This window comes from Triticum urartu, chromosome 4A (assembly GCF_056163025.1).
Source record: "Triticum urartu cultivar PI428250 chromosome 4A, HENAU_Tu73, whole genome shotgun sequence".
NCBI classification, from domain to species: domain Eukaryota; kingdom Viridiplantae; phylum Streptophyta; class Magnoliopsida; order Poales; family Poaceae; genus Triticum; species Triticum urartu.
The window spans coordinates 529,226,627-529,246,554 of record NC_141876.1 but is presented as its reverse complement, the minus strand read 5'-3'; the positions used below and the strand labels follow the sequence as shown (position 1 = coordinate 529,246,554).

Genomic DNA, 19,928 nt, shown 5'->3' with positions numbered 1-19,928 from the left:
GTAGTACTCATTAGCATACTCGCAGTCTTGAGCAAACTGAAGTCTGTCCACTGTGTCCAACACATGCAGTTGTAGCAGTACCAGGTACAGAGATTGGCAGGCATACCACAAGATCGCAATCGCGTCGACTGGTTACATACTCTTAGTTAACCTACTGCTTGTGGTTGAACAAAACGCCATTAACGCACTCTCACTGTCTCTACCTTACCCGGCGAGCGCGATACTCATCGTCGGATCAAGGCACACAAGATAAACTCCGGGTTAATGCTAGATTGCCACACCGCTACTACAAGACCAACATGGCGGAATAGTGGTTAATTGTCTGAGTTCGGCATCCGCATTAGCACTACTCTGACTTTGGTGACTCTGTGCTTGAGCTTGCAGCACAGCCTTGTTCCGGTGTCTCCTTCTCAGCCCCGCTGTTTGCAATGCCTGTCCAATATGGCAATATATCAAAATATGAAGTGTATTCAACTGTGGATATTAAACAGCATACGAATAAACAGGAACAGAAGGTAGGCCTTAGCATCGGCAACGCTCGGTGCATCGCTTGCAGGAAAAGCACGGTTAGGGAAACTGAGATGAAATATCAAAGCTTAAACCAAACCACATTGACAAAAGCATGTAAACAAAGAGAAGTGGGTGCTTAGAAAAATAAACTTAAAGCTCTAGAACAGTGTGTAGCTTCAGAACCTCACAAATTACCAAGTATAGCATATACCAAATCTCTACTAAAAACTCACGGTTGCAGTAGCAGCATTAAACTAACTTTACTCTGTGTATCTTCCGTCATATAAACAATCTTGTGATTGGCAGGGGGTCACATGGAACAGTATACAAAGGCAAAGTTCCACCATACAAACGCAACAGTGAAGGTTTCTTATAAGCTCCCTAAAGAGCTGCGGAACTCAGCCGCTACTGCATGAGGTATTCTATTTTACTAGTATAATTTAGTTGCCAACAAAGAAATGTAAGAAAAATAAATGTTCTTCTCTAGCTGCTCATTACCAAGGGGAGATTTTTAACAAAGAGAATTGACAGATTTTAAGATATTCCCAAGTTAATATGAGACACTAATTTTGCATGATCCAATGACGCATATCTACTGTTACCCCTTCATTGGTAAGGACCCATAAATGACTATTCCTCTGCAAACTGTAGTGATCTAAAACGTCTTATATTAGTTTATAGAGGGAGTATATTGTTATGCATATAAGAACGCAAATAGTATCACCATTAAAGCACAGTGGTAAGGAAAAACTAAATTATGATAATTCACAATTTTCAATTTTTATACTTTTCTCGTATTTGATTTCTGTATGGTATCGATTTAACCGTCTACGAGTGTATTGCCCTGATACATAATCACTTCCCTTGTTCTGTAAGTACATTTAACTTCTGCATTTTTACTAATAGGTTTCTGCTGCTGGGGAGTTAGTACCTGGAAGCCATAGTTATCCTGATTATATGTATACTAGTCATCAACCCGTGCAGGCGCACGGGCTAGCATTTTAAAAACATAAAATAAATATACATGAATAACATGTATTCCACGAAAAAGTATGGTAATTTGAAATGTAAAAGAAGACTTACACCACTTTGAGATATTATTATCAAAACATGCAGAAGTTTCCAATGTTATCCATAGACCCTTTAAGATTAACTTAGGGAAGAAACTAATTATGTTTCCCCTTTCTTTCCCATCACCACTTCACATGAAAAAGCAGAAACATATGCATGCAGGTTATAGTGTTAGGAATCCATCTACACCAAACCCAGTATTACCCTGCTTCAAGGGAAGGAGATTAAAAATGCAATTTCTAACCGATGAAGCCTTGAGCTTTTACCTACTTTCCCTCCTCAACTTACAGTGCTGAAAAATCCATTAAAAAAGAAGACTATGTGTAAGGTACACAGGCTGCGTGCAGTGGTAATTTTTGGTGTCGTTTGATAATTTTGTGAGGAAACAGTCAATACTTTGAGATTGTGAAACCATAAAATTTCACATAATTAAAAAACATGTAACCATCCAATTTCTGTTTGATAAAGAATCAATGGTTAGGGTCATCGACTGTCAAATAAGAATTCAGAATAAAGATGTAGAGGTGCACGGATTGACAAACTACTGAATTAATGTCAAACACAAATAAAGAAAGGAAGTATTCTAAGCATCGATCTGAATTAAATAGGGTTTGGATCTCACATATAGGATTATGCATGTCTTACATATAGATGACGAGAAAAAAATGATCTATGGTCTCACTTGTCAGCTATATAAGTTTCAGAACAATGGTTTAATGCAACATCAAGATAGAGAAGAAACTGGTCATAATCACTCGTAATTGGAGAAACTCTTGTACAAATTTCTCAAATCAAAAAATAAATGTCAATATAACACATGTCATATCACTTGTGTTAAAACCATACAGAAAAGTGGACAGCATAAGTCCTGCTTGACTTGACTAAATGTGTCTGAGATAAAACAATCTAAAGGTGAACTGGTAGCAATGTCCTGGTTTAAACTTGCATTCCCTCTACATTAGCTTGGCAAAAAAAAATTGCGGCGCAGTGCTTTCTAAGAGAGACCTGAAGGATTGGAGTATCACCAAAGAGCTAGCTATGGACAGGGGTGCGTGGAAGCTTGCTATCCATGTGCCAGAGCCATGAGTTGGTTGCGAGATCTTATGGGTTTCACCTCTAGCCTACCCCAACTTGTTTGGGACTAAAGGCTTTGTTGTTGTTGTTGTTATTGTTGTTGCAGTGCTTTCTAAAATTCCATGATGCCTCAAGGATGCTACTCATGTATATCATAGTAAGATCCTTCCTTTACTAATCTAACTATCTTGAGATGGCTACTAGAAAATTATTCATATATTCCTGAGCTGAAAGGTAACAACTACCAAATTGTGTAAGCAAGAATAACAGATAACAATAATGAAGTATGCTACTCATGTATATCATAGTAAGATCCTTCCTTTACTAATCTAACTATCTTGAGATGGCTACTAGAAAATTATTCATATATTCCTGAGCTGAAAGGTAACAACTACCAAATTGTGTAAGCAAGAATAACAGATAACAATAATGAAGTATGCTACTCATGTATATCATAGTAAGATCCTTCCTTTACTAATCTAACTATCTTGAGATGGCTACTAGAAAATTATTCATATATTCCTGAGCTGAAAGGTAACAACTACCAAATTGTGTAAGCAAGAATAACAGATAACAATAATGAAGTACCAAGTATGGAGGGAAGTGGGAAAATAAGGATGCAGCACAAAGTTTACCACTTGATATTGTTGGTGTCAACAACAATGATGGTGGAAAGCTGCTATATGCGCGCGCATTGGGGATGCATGAATTTGAGGCAAACACCCTCTCAAGCTGGAATGTCCTGGCATCCAGCGAGAAAAAGGCTCGATCAAGCGATGAGCTTTGGCGCTGATATAGGAATAAGTGCCTCCCTGTTGAACTATCAACACATACCCAGAATCCAGTGAGATTGTCCTCTCCAACTGCCACTGGATGGAACTCCCACAATTGTTTCGCCCAGTGGTATAGTTGAGGTATTTTGTGCCTTCGGTACGCACAAACATCCTGGACCTGCCTTCCCCTGACTCCAAAATGGCTATATCCACACCGTGTAAATATCTCATCTCAGGTGGGGGTTCAGCAATGGAGAACTTCATCCTCCGGGAGTCAAGCGCCAGAAACTTTTCCCTCCAATCTGTCACCCAATAGAAGAGCCCATAGGCGTATTGCCGCAAGGAGAACAGAGCCAACCCTGTGGACGATAGCAAGCCAGGTAATAAATCACTCCAGCTCAGGGACGAAATGGCTCGCCATTGCCCTGTGCTTGACGAGAAGACAATGGCAATCAGCTTAGCATTGCACTGTGCCATCCAGACCACGCTGAAAGACGTCTCTTCTGCCGCGGATGCCTCCTCGTCGCTGTCGCTTGGGGGAGCGAGGAAGGTCTCGCAGTAACGATGCGGTTTTATCCAGAGTGGACGCTTCACCGTAGCGGCTAGGTGGGCAGGGATTGGGGGAAGCAGGAGGTACCGACGGTACAAGGGGTCGCACACCACCAGCTCCGGGAAGACCAGTCTGTGCCTATTATCGATGTCGTGCTGGGGGGCTCTGTCGAGGAGGACGCGGCCGCTGAGGGCGTCCTGGACGCGCCAATCGGTGGCGGGGGCGGGGAGGAAGGAGAAGGAGAAGTCGGCAGCTAGGGCCGCGGCGCCGGCTGCCGGCGCGGAGGGGTGAGGCGGGACCGCGGGGTAGAAGACCTTGCGTTCGTGGTCGAGGAGGCCGATAAGGGGCGGAGCGTGGAGCTTGCGGTACTGCCGGAGGAAGGAGCGGTCGGCAATGAGGCGGCGGAAGGAGACGCAGGCGGCGGAGGCGCGGAGAAGGTCGGCTGGGTTGGGAATGCGGAGGAATATCTCCACCGATAGCTCGTCGGGGATTGTCAGCGAGGCCATTTCCTGGGGTCGAGGATGGGGCTCGCGCTCATCCGCCGCGCCGTCGACCATCGCGTCGCCGGAATCGGAAACCCTAGTTTTTGTTTGGTTTTGGTGAGAGAGAGTGTGAGTCCCGTGGGTGAGGATTTGGGGGAGAAGGATGTATGCACTTGTCGCAGCAATTTGGACATTTCGAGGCCCTTTCTGCAAATGACCCAACGGACGGAGGTGAGGTGCCTGCACAGTTCAATCCTGTCCCTTGCTTTCACATCAAACGGCCAAAATCTCTCCGAAGAAATTAACTTCATTGTACAGGATAGCTCAGTTTTCTTTTTCAGTTTGGGTCTGATTTTTTTTTTTGCGGGATGAAAGGGAGTTTTATTCCAAAATTATAGGGTTACAATCCCAAGCCAACTCCTCACAACATGGAAGACTCGAGTTCAATCATACCGCAGTACAACACTCGGTACGGCTATAATGTGCCAAGAAATGTGATACCATATTCTTCTCTCTACCAATTTTACAAGGAACAAACTCCCTAACATCCAGGTGAGCCTTAATCTCAGCGTCAAGATGACTATAGGCTGATCTGGATAGTGTGTCACCGGTAAGAGTTGCCAATGCATTTGAAGAATCCGATTGAACCATCACCGACTTATTTAAATGTTGGATAGCCGAAGCCATGCCTTGCATTATTGCATGCATTTCCGCTTTAAGGGTGTCATTACAATGAAAGACGTACCTATATGCCGCAAAGATCATAGAACCATCATTGTTCCGCAGTACCATTCCGGCAGAAGCGCGCCTGTCCCAGCTCGAAAAAGAATCATCAACAGAGGAGGCTACCCAACCAGCTGGAGGCCGAGGCCATGGTACAGGTGTTGACAACCGTTTACTACTCACCACACGGCTTCCTCCGAAATTGGCATCTTCCCTTTTTATTATTTCTTTCGTAGTAAAATTTCTTGCTAAATGAAGCGACTTGTAATAGCTATCCAAATAGTCAACTGTAGCATGAATCGAGGTCTCACCCTTTTCATGAGCCATGTCGTTCTGTAGCTGCCATATTCGCCAAATGGTCATAATTACTAAGTCCCTAGTATGTTCTGAACACTTTAATAGCAGTTGCAAGAGCCAATCCTTCCCTGAATCAATTAATAGTGCATCATCAAGCAATGACCAAATCTTGCGTAGACCTTCCCAGACTTGCCGAGCATGCATGCATGTTATAATGGCATGAAAACTACTCTCTTTCTCCTTGCCACATACCGGACAAGAACAACATGCTGATATATGACGTTGAACCTTGCCCAAATTAGTAGCTAATGCCCCGCTCGCCGCCTTCCATGCTAATATGCGCATCTTTAAAGGTGCCCGAGACTTTCATATAGAATTCGAAATTGTCCGGTCGCCGTCCGGCCTGTTACTGCTAGCGCCACCAGCATGAATATCATCATGTGATTCTGTAGCTAGCTTGTACGCCGATTTAACCGTGAAAATACCGTGAGGTTCAGGAAACCAGCCAATAAAATCTTGTTTATTCCTTGAAGAGGTACGAATTTTCAGAATCTCTATAACATCCATCGGCCAAAAGTGCTCCTCGATCCGCTCCACCATCCACGCTCCATTTGAGTCTAAGAAATCGGACGCTCGGTTAAACCGGCAGTTCCTTTTAGGGGTGATAGGACGAAAATCATATCGTCGAGGAATCCATGGATACCTCCATGTCCTCACCGATGCACCATCCCCAACCCTCCAAATAATACCCCTCTTAACAAGCTCTAGTCCATGCGCAATTCTCTTCCAAACTGCGGACGAATTTTCAGTAAATACTGTATCCAAGATGCTGCCATAAGGATAATATTTAGCTTTTAATATGTGTGCACATAGACTATCAGGGAACTCAATCAGTCTTCAAGCTTGCTTGGCTAGCAATGCTTGGTTAAAAGTGCGCATGTCCCTGAATCCCATGCCATCCTTACTCTTCGGCAGCCTCAGTTTATCCCAACTTAGCCAAGCCATCTTCCTTTTGCCTCTTTCCACACCCCACCAATACTGCCTCATCAACTTAGTAAGATCATCACAAACGATACAGGTAAGCGGAAAACACTCATAACATATGTAGGGATTTCTTATGCCACTGATTTATTAATATTTCCTTATTACCAGAGGACAAAAATTGCTCGCTCCAATCAACTAGTCTCTTATTTAATCTTTCTTGAGTAGTTTCAAACCTCCCCTTATACATTCTCCCTTCTGGGACCGGCAACCCTAAATATTTGGGTTCGAAAGCTTCACTTGTTATCTCCAGAATACGTTTAACCTCCACCGACATCATCTCATTGCAATTACTAGAGAAGAGGATGGAACACTTTGAGGGGTTTATGAGTTGTCCTGTAGCTCGTGCGTAAGTGCTCAATAAACCTTTTACAATAGTTGCTTGCTGCTCAAATGCGTGAAAGAACAACAATGAATCATCTGCGAATAACAGGTGAGAGATCATAGGTGCCCGTCGACATACTTCCACTCCCATCAGCCCCTCCTCCGAAATAGCCTTGTTGACCAACAAAGACAAAGCATCAGCAACAAAAGAGAAAAAGAAATGGAGACAAGGATCACCTTGTCGGAGGCTGCGGGAGGGGATGAAGGGCTCCAATAATTTTCCATTCAACTTCACCGAATATTTTACTGACGTGACACACGCCATAATCCAAGAAATCCACTGTTGTGAGAATCCCCATTTACTAAGAGCCTTCTCAAGAAAAACCCAGTCCACCTGGTCGTAGGCCTTTGATAGGTCTAGTTTGTATGCGCAAAAAGCCGGTGAACTGGCTCCAACCTCTTGGATGAAATCCAAGCATTCAAATGCTATGATAGAATTATCTATAATGAGCCTCCCTGGAATAAATGCACTCTGGTTTTTCGAAATAAGTTCAGACAAAATAGGGTGTAGTCGGTTAACCAAACATTTTGAAACAATCTTATAAATCACATTACACGGATTAATCGGTCTAAAATCCTTTAGTTCTTTTGGGAATTGAAATTTAGGGATCAAGACGATGGCCGTGTCATTAACACCATTAGGCATCACTCTAATAACAAAAAACTCCATTACTGCCGCAACAATTTCCTGTTTCAATATCGCCCAATTACACTGATAAAACCGTGCTGGAAATCCATCTGTTCCGGAGGATTTTAATGGCCCTACCTGAAAAAGCGCGTCTGAAATCTCCTTCTCTAAGAATGGAACGCATAACACATTGTTCATCTCATCCATCACTTTTTCCTCAATACATTCGATGACCACATCAGGAGAGAGAGTTGGGTCTTTCGTGAACACTTCCTAGAAGTATGACCGCGTCATCAATTCCATCTTTGAGGGCGCAGTACACCAAGTGCCGTCCAGTTTGCGCAGCCGCTGGATATAATTTCGCCTCGCTCGCCATACAGCTCGCCGGTGTAGATATTTGGTGTTCCTTTATCCCTCTTTCAACCAAGTAATCCTTGAGCGTTGTAACCATAGCATCTCTTCTCGATACAAAAGCTCGTCAAGCTCGTTCATCTTCTGCCTTATAGTCTGCCTATCTGCATTCCTTTGTTGAAGACCAGCTAACTCGAACCGCAGCCTTTCTATATCACGTATCACATGGCCAAAAAAATTACTACTCCATTCTTTGATATTCTTCATTAGTTCTTTCAAGGAGTTGGCCACCGCACCCAAGTTGCTTGTGGGTCTATTTCTTCTCCACGAACTAGCTACTACCTCCTGTAGCATTGGATCTCGCTCCCACATAATTTCGTAACGTTGTGCACCTCTTGGCCTTACGGTCTGATTAACTTCACCGTTTTTGTAATTGCTGTCAAACGTTCACTGCATTGTTATTCTAATATTCCTTTAAAATTATATATTGGATAAACATTCCATACAAAATCTAAATCGAAAAGAAAAAAGAAAATGGAATGCCTAAGAGCATCTCCAATAGATGGTACATATGTAAAAATACCTAATTTTTGGATCGCCTGGGGCAAAAAATGTTGCTTCAACAGACGGTTCATATGCAAAAAAAAGGACCGCGGCCTCTTCATGATGTAAAATACAACACCTCGCGATGCAAATATACATCACCAGATGCATCTGGTCCAAAACTAGCCGCCGCCCGCGAACGCCCAATCGCCACTTCATTTTCTTTCCCGCCCGTCCGCCCGCCCGTGACCCTCCCGGCCACCGCCGCCCCCGCCGTCCGGCGCCGCCATGTCCGATGTCGACGACCCCGCCGCCTTCTCCGTCGCCGCCGCAGCCGGTGGGCTGACCCACGTGGCTGCCACCGCTGCCGCCGCTGCCATCTCGCCCGCAACCGCGGCATGCCCGCGGGCTCGGATTGGTGCCGCCCCGGCCGGTGGCCACCACGCAGGCGGCGAAGCCGGCGAAGGGACGAGGAGGCAGCGTCAAACGGCCGGCCAACCGCAGTCGCAACCCGGCCGACAGTTCTACGCGGCCGGCGAAGGTCTCTAAGGCGGCCGCAGCGGCTCGGGGCGACGACTCGCGGACGGTGCGGCCGGCGGCCTCCTCCAGCAGCCACACATCCATTCCTCAACCTCCCCCGCCGCCACCACCAGCCGTGGAGGAAGATGTGGCCACGCCGACGGCCACCGCCTCCAACATGTTCGAGGAAATGTCGCAAAGGTATAAATTTTCCGGTTGTGCTCTCGTTTGTTGTTCCAAATTTTTTGTGTTCTTGATTGTTTGTGCGTGCAATTGTAGTGTTGATGATGAAGATTTCATGCACGCAACAAATGTGGCAAATGATGATTACATATATGAGTCACAAGAATATGAAACCCAATATGATGATGACAATCTTGATGAAGTGGAAATTATAGCACCGCGGATGATGTGTTGATATGCACCGCTTGGAAGAAAATCTCTCAAGATGCAAGCGTTGGAAGCGACCAAACGGTCAGCACCTATTGGAAACGCATCAAGGAGTATTTTGATGAGCGCAACACAAGTGGTATCTTCCGTTCGAGCGACTCTCTACACCAACGTTGGTCCACCATCAACGCCGAATGCTCAAAGTGGGCCGGTTGCTTGTCAAACGTTGCTCGCATGAACCCAAGTGGTTGCGGTGATAGTGATTTGGTAAATATTTCCTCTTCGTCCGTGCTTTGTCAAATATTTCCTCTTTGTTCAACATGTTGATGATGATATATTTTATTGTAGAAAATCATTGCACAAGGATTGTTTCGGGAGAGGAACGTGAAAGGCGAGAAGAAGAAAAGGAAAGGAAAACCTTTCACTTTTCATCATTGCTACAAAGAGCTCAAGGATGTGGAGAAGTGGAAAACTAGAGAGACTTTTGAATTGTCGAAGAAGAAGAGTGTGTTGGTTGAGGATGAAGAAGATGTCACCATTGAGGAGACGAGCCCCACTCCTCACTCCCCGACAAAATCTTATAGGCCCGATGGAAATAAGAAAGCGAAGGGAACCAAGGCCAGAGACAATGATCTCAAGGAAGGATTTGATGCCATTGTCATGGCAAGGAAAGAGTATGCCGAAGAGAAAAGAATGTTGAAGCTGAAGGAAATAGAGGAGAGGAGTGAGGCCGAGCGGAGAAGGGCGGCGGCCGAGGAGAAGAGGGCGGCAGCCGAGGAGAGGTTGGCCGCGGCCGAGGAGAGGAAGGTGGACCTAGAGGAGAAGAAGGTCGCGGCCGACGAGAGGAAGATGGTAGAAGAGAGGACACTCAAGTTTATGTTTATGGACACATCAACTCTTAATGCCAAGGCAAAGGCATATGTTGAACTTTGTCGCGATGAAATGCTCATGAAGAAGCAAATGCTCATGAGGCAAATGATGATGGGAGGAGTCATGGGAGGTGCCATGGGAGGAGGCATGGGAGATGCCATGGGTGGTGCCATGGGAGGTGCCATGGGTGGTTACATGAACATGATTGGAGGTTCCATGAGTGGTGCATTTGGCGGAAACATGGGAGGTGGCTTCGGTGGCAACATGGAAGGTGGCTTTGGCGGCATGGGAGGTGCTTTTGGCGGCAACATGATGGGTGCACTACAAAAAAATACACTTCCGTGATGACACGTGTTTGTCACAGTAGGTCGCGTTTTTTGTCATGCATGTACATCCATGACAAATTTATGACAGAATCAAGATAGTCATACCTGTGCTGTCGTAGAAGTATTCCATGACATTACCAAAATTATCATCACGGAAGTTGTAACACACTCGATGCGACTATATCTCCCACGTGTCGAGGCACGACTTAGAGGCATAATCGCATTGAAGGCATATGTCGCAAGTTAGGCAATCTTCACAACATCCCATGTAAAATAAATCATAAAGGGGAGATAACAAAGTTGGCTTACACTCACCACGTCAATCAAGTACATAAATAACATTACATCATCAAAACACTCATGGCCCGACTACGGCGCCAAAATAGAAGAGAACCCAACATGCGACACGGTCCCGTTCACCCCCAACTGGCCACCACTACTGATCATCGGGAAAGGAAACATAGTAACGCTGAGAGTCTTCGTCGAACTCCCACTTGAGCTCAAACGCGTCTCCTGGAGCGGAATCATCAGGCCCTGCATCTGGTGTAATAGTAATCTGTGAGCCACAGGGACTCAGCAATCTCGCACCCTCGCGAACAATACTATTTAAGCTTATAGGTATGGCAAGGTAAATATAAGTGGAGCTGCAGCAAGCGACTAGCAAATATGGTGGCTAACTTATACGCAAAAGAGAGCGGGAAGAGGAGGCAAAGCACGAGCGAGAAACTAGAGAACAACCTGCGCAGACATTACTCCAACACCGTGTCCACTTTCCGGACTCCGCCGAGAAGAGGCCATCACGGTAACACACTCGGTTGATTCATTTTAATTAAGTTAAGGTTCAAGTTATCTACAACCGGACATTAACAAATTCCCATCTGCCCATAACCGTGGGCACGGCTTTTGAAAGTTCAAATCCCTGCAGGGGTGTCCCAACTTAGCCCATGACAAGCTCTCACGGTCAACGAAGGAATAGACCTCCTCCCAAGACATTCCGATCAGACTCGGTATCTCGGTTATTCAAGACACTTCGACAGGTTAAAACAAGACCAGCAACACCGCCCGAATGTGCCGACAAATCCCGATAGGAGCTGCACATATCTCTTTCTCAGGGCACACTCAGATTGTCCTAGGTACGGGTAGGCCAGCCCAGAGTTGCCCCTGGTGGCCACTGGTAGCTGACAGGTGGACCAACACTCAGAGGAGCACTGGCCCGGGGGGGTTAAAATAAAGATGACCCTTGAGTCTGCAGAACCCAAGGGAAAGAAAAGGCTAGGTCGCAAATGTTAAAACCAAGGTTGGGCATTGCTGGAAAAGGTTTAATCAAGGCGAACTATCAAGGGGTTCCCATTATAACCCAACCGCGTAAGGAACACAAAATCCGGGAACATAACACCGATATGACGGAAACTAGGGTGGCAAGAGTGGAACAAAACACTAGGCGAGAGGCCGAGCCTTCCACCCTTTACCAAGTATATAGATGCATTAAGATAACATAGCAATATAATGATATCCCAACAAGTAAATAAATGTTCCAACAAGGAACGACCTTCAATCTTCACCTGCAACTAGCAACGCTATAAGAGGGGCTGAGCAAAGCGGTAACATAGCCAATCAACGGTTTGCTAGGACATGGTGGGTTAGAGGTTTGACATGGCAATATGGGAGGCTTAAAAACAAGTGGTAGGCATCGTAGCAATGGCATAGCAAAAGAGCGAGCAAACTAGCATAGCAAAGATAGTAGTGATTTCGAGGGGTATGATCATCTTGCCTGCATAGTTGTCAGAGTTGACTGGATCCTCGAAAGCAAACTCAACGGGCTCCTCGTTAGCGAACTCGTCTCCCGGCTCTACCCAAACAAGACAAACAAGCAACAAGGATACAATCAACCACGTGCAAACTCAAACAACGCAATGCAAAGATGGTATGCTATGCGGGATGCGATGCGGGATGCGAAATGCAAGATATGACAGGAAATGCATGAACCTGGCCTCAACTTGAAAAACCAAGTGTGCCACTGGAAAGATGAGATGAAATCTCTTGAAAACGATATAAAGAACGCCAGAATCGGAGTTACAGTTTGGAAATGGCAAGCGATTCAAAAATGACACCGGCCTGCGATTTACAGCAAGTAGCCATCTAAATGCAATGAGATGAACATGCTACAGCACCCAAACATGACAACAAAATACATGGCAGTGATGCACACAAGATGCTTAACAAAAGTCTAGCATTGATCTACGGCCAATTCATCCATTAACATGTTCAAACAAGCATGGCAAAAATGCATATGGCAAACAGATTTCAGACTTGGTGAAATTAACACTTGTCTGGAATTTCAGATCGGGTAGCACTCTTCGGAGCAACAAAACTACATGATACAGGACCTGAACATGGCAAAGTAAAGCATGGCATGGAGCTACTCAAAGAGCTTAACAAAAGTCCCTTAGTGACCTTGAGCCAAAAGGGATCATAAAATACAATTGCAAGCATGTGAACATAGCAAAAACATAATCAGTTTTCAGACTTAGTGAAAAACTGACACATGCTGAAATATAACTCAAGTAGGCATGTTTACGAGCTCGATGCACTCACTACGGTGCAAGTCATGGCAAGACAAGCATACATCCATCAAGAAGGCACAAAATAAAAGCTAGACATGGCAAGAAAAAAAGCATAGCATGCACGGATCAACTACAACATCATCGGCAAAATTGCAAACAAGTTGACAATCTGCCCAGATTCACAAAGTAGCAAAAGTAGAGCTCGATTGACTCAAGCTAGGGTGCTCCATAATTGCAAACAAAGGCATGGATGGATAGAGCACTACAATATTAACAAAACATCCTTACTGATCATCCTCAAAAGAGGCACGGATCACTAGGAAACAACATGAACATATGACATCATGAGATAAACAGATCAAGGACTTGGTGGAAATGCTAAGTCCCTGAAAACAGAATTAGCAAGTGCACCACTTTGCAAGCTTGCACTAGTCACCACACACATCACAAAAATACATGGGTTGCACCTCTGGAAAGATGACAAAACCCTTAACAAAACATATGTAGAGCATCAGGGCATATCATGCACACATTAATCATGGCAAAAATGACAAAAACCTAAATGGAGTAGCAGATCTGACAAATAACTCAAGTAGCCTACTTCTAACAGCATTTCGGGCATCAACATGAACTCAAATGAAAATGATGCAATTGAATGAAATGATGTACTCTCTGAGATGAACATTTCGGTATGCTATATGCATGAATCGGAGCTACGGATGCAAAGTTACGGGGTCATGAACATGTGCACTTGTACTAAAATTTCTGGGACTTAGACGAATTTGACCTAGGGTTTTTTTGGATCTAGATCTCGCGCACGGAAATCGAGGCGGCCGGAGCACTGTAGACCGGCGGCGGGGATGACGTCGGAGGAGGTCGCCGGAGTGGCCGGACGACGAGGAGGCGGGGACGACGGTGGCGGCGGTCGGCGGTGGCCGCGGCGGGGTCGAGCGGCGGCGGGCGCGCCAGCGGACGGCGGGGTCGCGGCACGAGGCGCCGGCCGGCGACGATGGCGGGCGGCGGCGCCGATGGCCCCGGGTGGCCGGCCGCGAGGAGGGAGGCGGCGCTCGGGCAGCGGGGCGGAGGAGGAAGAAGGAGGCGGCGGCGGCGGCTCCTCTGGCCCGTGCGCGGGCGCGGGCGGGCCAGCCACGGGCCGCGGCGGGCTCCGGCGGCGGCGGTGGAGAGAGAGGGAGGAGGGCGAATAGGAGGCTGCCACGTGGCGGCGGACACGGCGGCGGACACGTCCGTCGGCAGGGAAAGTGTCCGGCGGCGCGCGAGGTGGATTTTAGGGTTTCGGACGAGGGGGGATCCGGATTTCGGGGAAGGGGTCTTTAAATAGGCATAGAGGGAGCTAGGAGAGTCCAAATGAGGTGCGGTTTTCGGCCACGCGATCGTGATCGAACGCTCTAGATGATAGAGCAGAGTTTGGTGGGTTTTGGGCCAAATTGGAGGGGTGTTGGGCTGCAACACACACGAGGCCTTTTCGGTCCCTCGGTTAACCGTTGGAGTATCAAACGAAGTCCAAATGATACGAAACTTGACAGGCGGTCTACCGGTAGTAAACCAAGGCCGCTTGGCAAGTCTCGGTCCAATCCGGAAACGTTTAATCCCCACACACGAAAGAAAGCTAGAAATGACCACCGGAGGAGAACGAAACGCCGGAATGCAAAACGGACAACGGGGAAAAAGCTCGAATGCATGAGATGAACACGTATGCAAATGCAATGCACATGATGACATGATATGAGATGCATGACAACGACAACAACACACGGAGACAAAACCCGAACCCGAGGAAATAAATATAACTTAACGCCGGAAACGGCAAGAGTTGGAGTACAAATTGAGAAAGTTACATCCGGGGTGTTACAACACTCCACCACTACGAAAGGATCTCGTCCCGAGATCTAGGACTGAAAGAACGCCGGGTACTCAGAACGGAGGTGATCCTCGCGTTCCCAGGTAGCTTCACGGTCGGAATGGTGTGACCACTTGGCTTTGAGAAATTTGATTGACTTGTTGCGAGTCTTGCGTTCAGTCTCTTCAAGAATCGCAGCTGGGTGCTCACGATAGGAGAGATCTTCTTGGAGCTCAATGTCCTCGAAGTTGACGGTGCGGTCAGGAGTCTTGAAGCACTTTCGAAGCTGAGAGACATGGAACACGTCATGAACATTTGCAAAGTTTGAAGGAAGCTCGAGTTGATAGGCGAGGTCGCCTCTCTTGCTGACAACCTTGAAAGGTCCCACGTATCTGGGGGCAAGCTTCCCTTTGATACCGAAGCAACGAGTACCTTTCATAGGAGAGACGCGAAGGTAAACATGATCTCCGATCTCGAAAGCCAAATCACGGTGCTTACCATTATAGTAGCTCTTCTGACGGGATTGGGCTGACGGAACGGAGGAGGAGGAAGCCAAAACTTCTGCTGCTTGGCCACTTGAGTAGAGGAAGAAGGAGTAACATCTCTGACTCGCTTCTTGGAAGCATCACACCTCAACTGAGCAGCCTCTTGCTTCAGTGCCATGTTGTAGAACTCATCGTATCTCAAGGGCTTGAAGAGAACAAGAGCGAGCTGAATTTCTTCTCTGAGACCACCCCTGAACTAATATATCATGCTCTTCTCATCAGGTACGTCCTGCTTAGCAAAGCGGGCGAGCTTCTGAAACAACTTGTTGTAGTCATAGACAGACAAAGAACCTTGCTTCAGGTTACGGAATTCCTCACGCTTGCTTTCAACCACGCTTTGAGGAATATGATGAGCTCTAAAATCTCGACGGAAATCATCCCAAGTGATAACACGTCCACCTCTGGAGTCCTTGTACTGCTGGAACCATTCTGCAGCTTGATCTTTGAGTTGGAAGGAAGCGAACTTAACAAAGTCCTCAGGCCTGACGTTACTGCACTCGAAATGCTTGCACATATCCACTAGCCAATCGTCAGCATCGATTGCTTCAACACAATTGCTGAAAGTCTTTGGCCCGTTAGCAAGGAACTGGTTGAGTGTAGCAAAGTGATTCTGATTGCTGCCTTGATTCCCTTGGTTGCCTTGATTGCGCTCTTGGAGAATTTGCATGATCAACTGTGTGTTTGCATTGGTTGCGGCCATCACAGCTTGCCATGCCTCCGAAGGAGGTGGAGGTGGTGGCGGATCAGGATTCGGAGTCGTGCGCTTGGAGGAGCCATCCTGAAGAGGTTGACCACCATTAGCACAATGATAGACAAATATTGAAGCTGAATCCAACGGAATGAAAATTGCAACATATAGTCTTCACATCCGAACAAAATGAACGAATGCATTCCTCTTGAAATGGTCACATATCCATAAATTGCGAAGCCATGTAGAATTAAGGTAGAGAAATAATTCAACAAGGTACGGATCAAGAACGAATAATAGGTAAGAAATCCCAATCTCAAACCAATATCCGTGGAAGAAGAACTAGAGCTACTAGAATTCCCACCTATGAAACTCCCGAACCTTTCCGGTTATGCAATCAAGTGTTGGGGATACAGGGGAAGCATAATATCTCACCCAAACTAGCAAATCCTACATCCAGCTGTATCCATCCTTCAACACATAACCAAGAAACCTTCGGAAACCATCTACCTCAACCTTCAAAAAGCATCCGCTATACAAGTTATGGCGATACTCCCGAACTCCCGTCCCAGTACTGGGTGGCGTCGAGGTTATCTCACCAACGAACTGCATAAAAGAGATTTTCGATGTCGGCGTACTAAACTCAGGTATTCCAGAACTGCAACGATAACATTATGATGACAACACCTCAGAGCTCAACTCCTCGGGACACTTCCACTAAACCCCTGACAGGAGGCACCAAGACAATGTTCTCATCATAAAACCATCGGAACGATTTCAAGATACCCGCGTGATCCTAAATTTTTTTTTAGTGAAATTTGAGAAGAGAAGAGTCAAAACTCTACGTCAGGATGCCTTACCAGAGCGATGAGGAGACTGGGAAGTAAAAAGAATTCCTAATCTCTCCGATATATAATTCCTAAAAGACTCAAAACATTTTTCTAGACACAACTCGGCCGCTAAAAACGATCAAGCAATGGGGCTCCTAAGGTCGGGGAAGGCTCTGATTAGCAACTTGTAACACCCTCGATGCGACTATATCTCCCACGTGTCGAGGCACGACTCATAATCTCATTGAAGGCATATGTCGCAAGTTAGGCAATCTTCACAACATCCCATGTAAAATAAATCATAAAGGGGAGATAACATAGTTGGCTTACACTCGCCACGTCAATCAAGTACATAAATAACATTACATCATCCAAACACTCATGGCCCGACTACAGCGCCAAAATAGAAGAGAACCCAACATGCGACACGGTCCCGTTCACCCCAACTGGCCACCACTACTGATCATCGGGAAAGGAAACATAGTAACGCTGAGAGTCTTCGTCGAACTCCCACTTGAGCTCAAACGCGTCTCCTGGAGCGGAATCATCAGGCCCTGCATCTGGTGTAATAGTAATCTGTGAGCCACAGGGACTCAGCAATCTCGCACCCTCGCTAACAAGACTATTTAAGCTTATAGGTATGGCAAGGTAAATATAAGTGGAGCTGCAGCAAGCGACTAGCAAATATGGTGGCTAACTTATACGCAAAAGAGAGCGGGAAGAGGAGGCAAAGCGCGAGCAAGAAACTAGAGAGCAACCTGCGCAGACATTACTCCAACACCGTGTCCACTTCCCGGACTCCGCCGAGAAGAGGCCATCACGGTAACACACTCGGTAGATTCATTTTAATTAAGTTAAGGTTCAACTTATCTACAACCGGACATTAACAAATTCCCATCTGTCCATAACCGCGGGCACGGCTTTCGAAAGTTCAAATCCCTGCAGGGGTGTCCCAACTTAGCCCATGACAAGCTCTCACGGTCAACGAAGGAATAGGCCTCCTCCCAAGACGTTCCGATCAGACTCGGTATCTCGGTTATTCAAGACACTTCGACAGGTTAAAACAAGACTAGCAACACCGCCCGAATGTGCCGACAAATCCCGATAGGAGCTGCACATATCTCTTTCTCAGGGCACACTCAGATTGTCCTAGGTACGGGTAGGCCAGCCCAGAGTTGCCCCTGGTGGCCACTGGTAGCTGACAGGTGGACCAACACTCAGAGGAGCACTGGCCTGCGGGGGTTAAAATAAAGATGACCCTTGAGTCTACAGAACCCAAGGGAAAGAAAAGGCTAGGTGGCAAATGGTAAAACCAAGGTTGGGCGTTTCTGGAAAAGGTTTAATCAAGGCGAACTATCAAGGGGTTCCCATTATAACCCAACCGCGTAAGGAACGCAAAATCCGGGAACATAACACCGATATGACGGAAACTAGGGTGGCAAGAGTGGAACAAAACACTAGGCGAGAGGCCGAGCCTTCCACCCTTTACCAAGTATATAGATGCATTAAGATAACATAGCAATATAATGATATCCCAACAAGTAAATAAATGTTCCAACAAGGAACGGCCTTCAATCTTCACCTGCAACTAGCAACGCTATAAGAGGGGCTGAGCAAAGCGGTAACATAGCCAATCAACGGTTTGCTAGGACATGGTGGGTTAGAGGTTTGACATGGCAATATGGGAGGCTTAAAAACAAGTGGTAGGCATCGTAGCAATGGCATATCAAAAGAGCGAGCAAACTAGCATAGCAAAGATAGTAGTGATTTCGAGGGTATGATCATCTTGCCTGCACAGTTGTCAGAGTTGACTGGATCCTCGAAAGCAAACTCAACGGGCTCCTCGTTAGCGAACCCGTCTCCCGGCTCTACCCAAACAAGACAAACAAGCAACAAGGATACAATCAACCACGTGCAAACTCAAACAACGCAATGCAAAGATGGTATGCTATGCGGGATGCGATGCGGGATGCAAAATGCAAGATATGATAGGAAATGCATGAACCTGGCCTCAACTTGGAAAACCAAGTGTGCCACTGGAAGGATGAGATGAAATCGCTTGAAAACGATATAAAGAACGCCGGAATCGGAGTTACGGTTTGAAAATGGCAAGCGATTCAAAAATGACACCGGTCTGCGATTTACAGCAGGTAGCCATCTAAATGCAATGAGATGAACATTCTACAGCACCCAAACATGACAACAAAATACATGGCAGTGATGCAGACAGGATGCTTAACAAAAGTCTAGCACTGAGCTACGGCCAATTCATCCATTAACAGGTTCAAACACGCATGGCAAAAATGCATATGGCAAACAGATTTCAGACTTAGTGAAATTAACACTTGTCTGGAATTTCAGATCGGGTAGCACTCTTCGGAACAACAAAACTACATGCTACAGGACCTGAACATGGCAAAGTAAATCATGGCATGGAGCTACTCAAAGAGCTTAACAAAAGTCCCTTAGTGACCTTGAGCCAAAAGGGATCATAAAATACAATTGCAAGCATGTGAACATAGCAAAAACATAATCAGTTTTCAGACTTAGTGAAAAACTGACACATGCTGAAATATAACTCAAGTAGGCATGTTTACGAGCTCGATGCACTCACTACGGTGCAAGTCATGGCAAGACAAGCATACATCCATCAAGAAGGCACAAAATACAAGCTAGACATGGCAAGAAAAAAAGCATAGCATGCACGGATCAACTACAACATCATCGGCAAAATTGCAAACAAGTTGACAATCTGCCCAGATTCACAAAGTAGCAAAAGTAGAGCTCGATTGACTCAAGCTAGGGTGCTCCATAATTGCAAACAAAGGCATGGATAGATAGAGCACTACAATATTAACAAAAAATCCTTACTGATCATCCTCAAAAGAGGCACGGATCACTAGGAAACAAC

General features: G+C 46.0%; 2 protein-coding genes across 3 annotated transcripts; one reads left to right on the top strand and one right to left on the bottom strand.

The window, feature by feature from the left end:
* Nucleotides 1–72: 72 nt before the first annotated feature.
* Nucleotides 73–4,923, bottom strand: LOC125552531 (uncharacterized). 2 transcript variants are annotated; one of them, XM_048716133.2, is made up of 3 exons: nt 3,490–4,915; nt 3,291–3,397; nt 73–432 (listed from the first exon to the last, which is right to left on the bottom strand). In XM_048716133.2, the coding sequence occupies exons 1-3, from the start codon at nt 4,533–4,535 to the stop codon at nt 347–349; spliced, it is 1,239 nt and encodes a 412-aa protein (XP_048572090.2). In that variant the 5' UTR covers nt 4,536–4,915; the 3' UTR covers nt 73–346. The 2 variants fall into 2 exon arrangements, with proteins under 2 accessions (XP_048572090.2, XP_087374916.1); XM_087518790.1 differs by lacking the exon at nt 73–432 and having other exon boundaries at nt 543–3,397; nt 3,490–4,923.
* Nucleotides 4,924–10,029: 5,106 nt separating this feature from the next.
* On the top strand, nt 10,030–10,551 carry LOC147976434 (uncharacterized). Its single transcript, XM_087520859.1, has one exon. The coding sequence runs from the start codon at nt 10,030–10,032 to the stop codon at nt 10,549–10,551; it is 522 nt and encodes a 173-aa protein (XP_087376985.1).
* The last annotated feature ends 9,377 nt before the right edge of the window (nt 10,552–19,928 follow it).

Coding starts and splice junctions, on each gene's coding strand:
- LOC147976434 (XM_087520859.1), top strand. CDS start 10,030: ATGTTGAAGCTGAAGGAAATAGAGGAGAGGAGTGAGGCCGAGCGGAGA.
- LOC125552531 (XM_087518790.1), bottom strand. CDS start 4,535: ATGGTCGACGGCGCGGCGGATGAGCGCGAGCCCCATCCTCGACCCCAG. Junction 3,398..3,489: donor ACAATCTCACTGGATTCTGG/GTATGTGTTGAT, acceptor GCTGGATGCCAG/GACATTCCAGCTTGAGAGGG.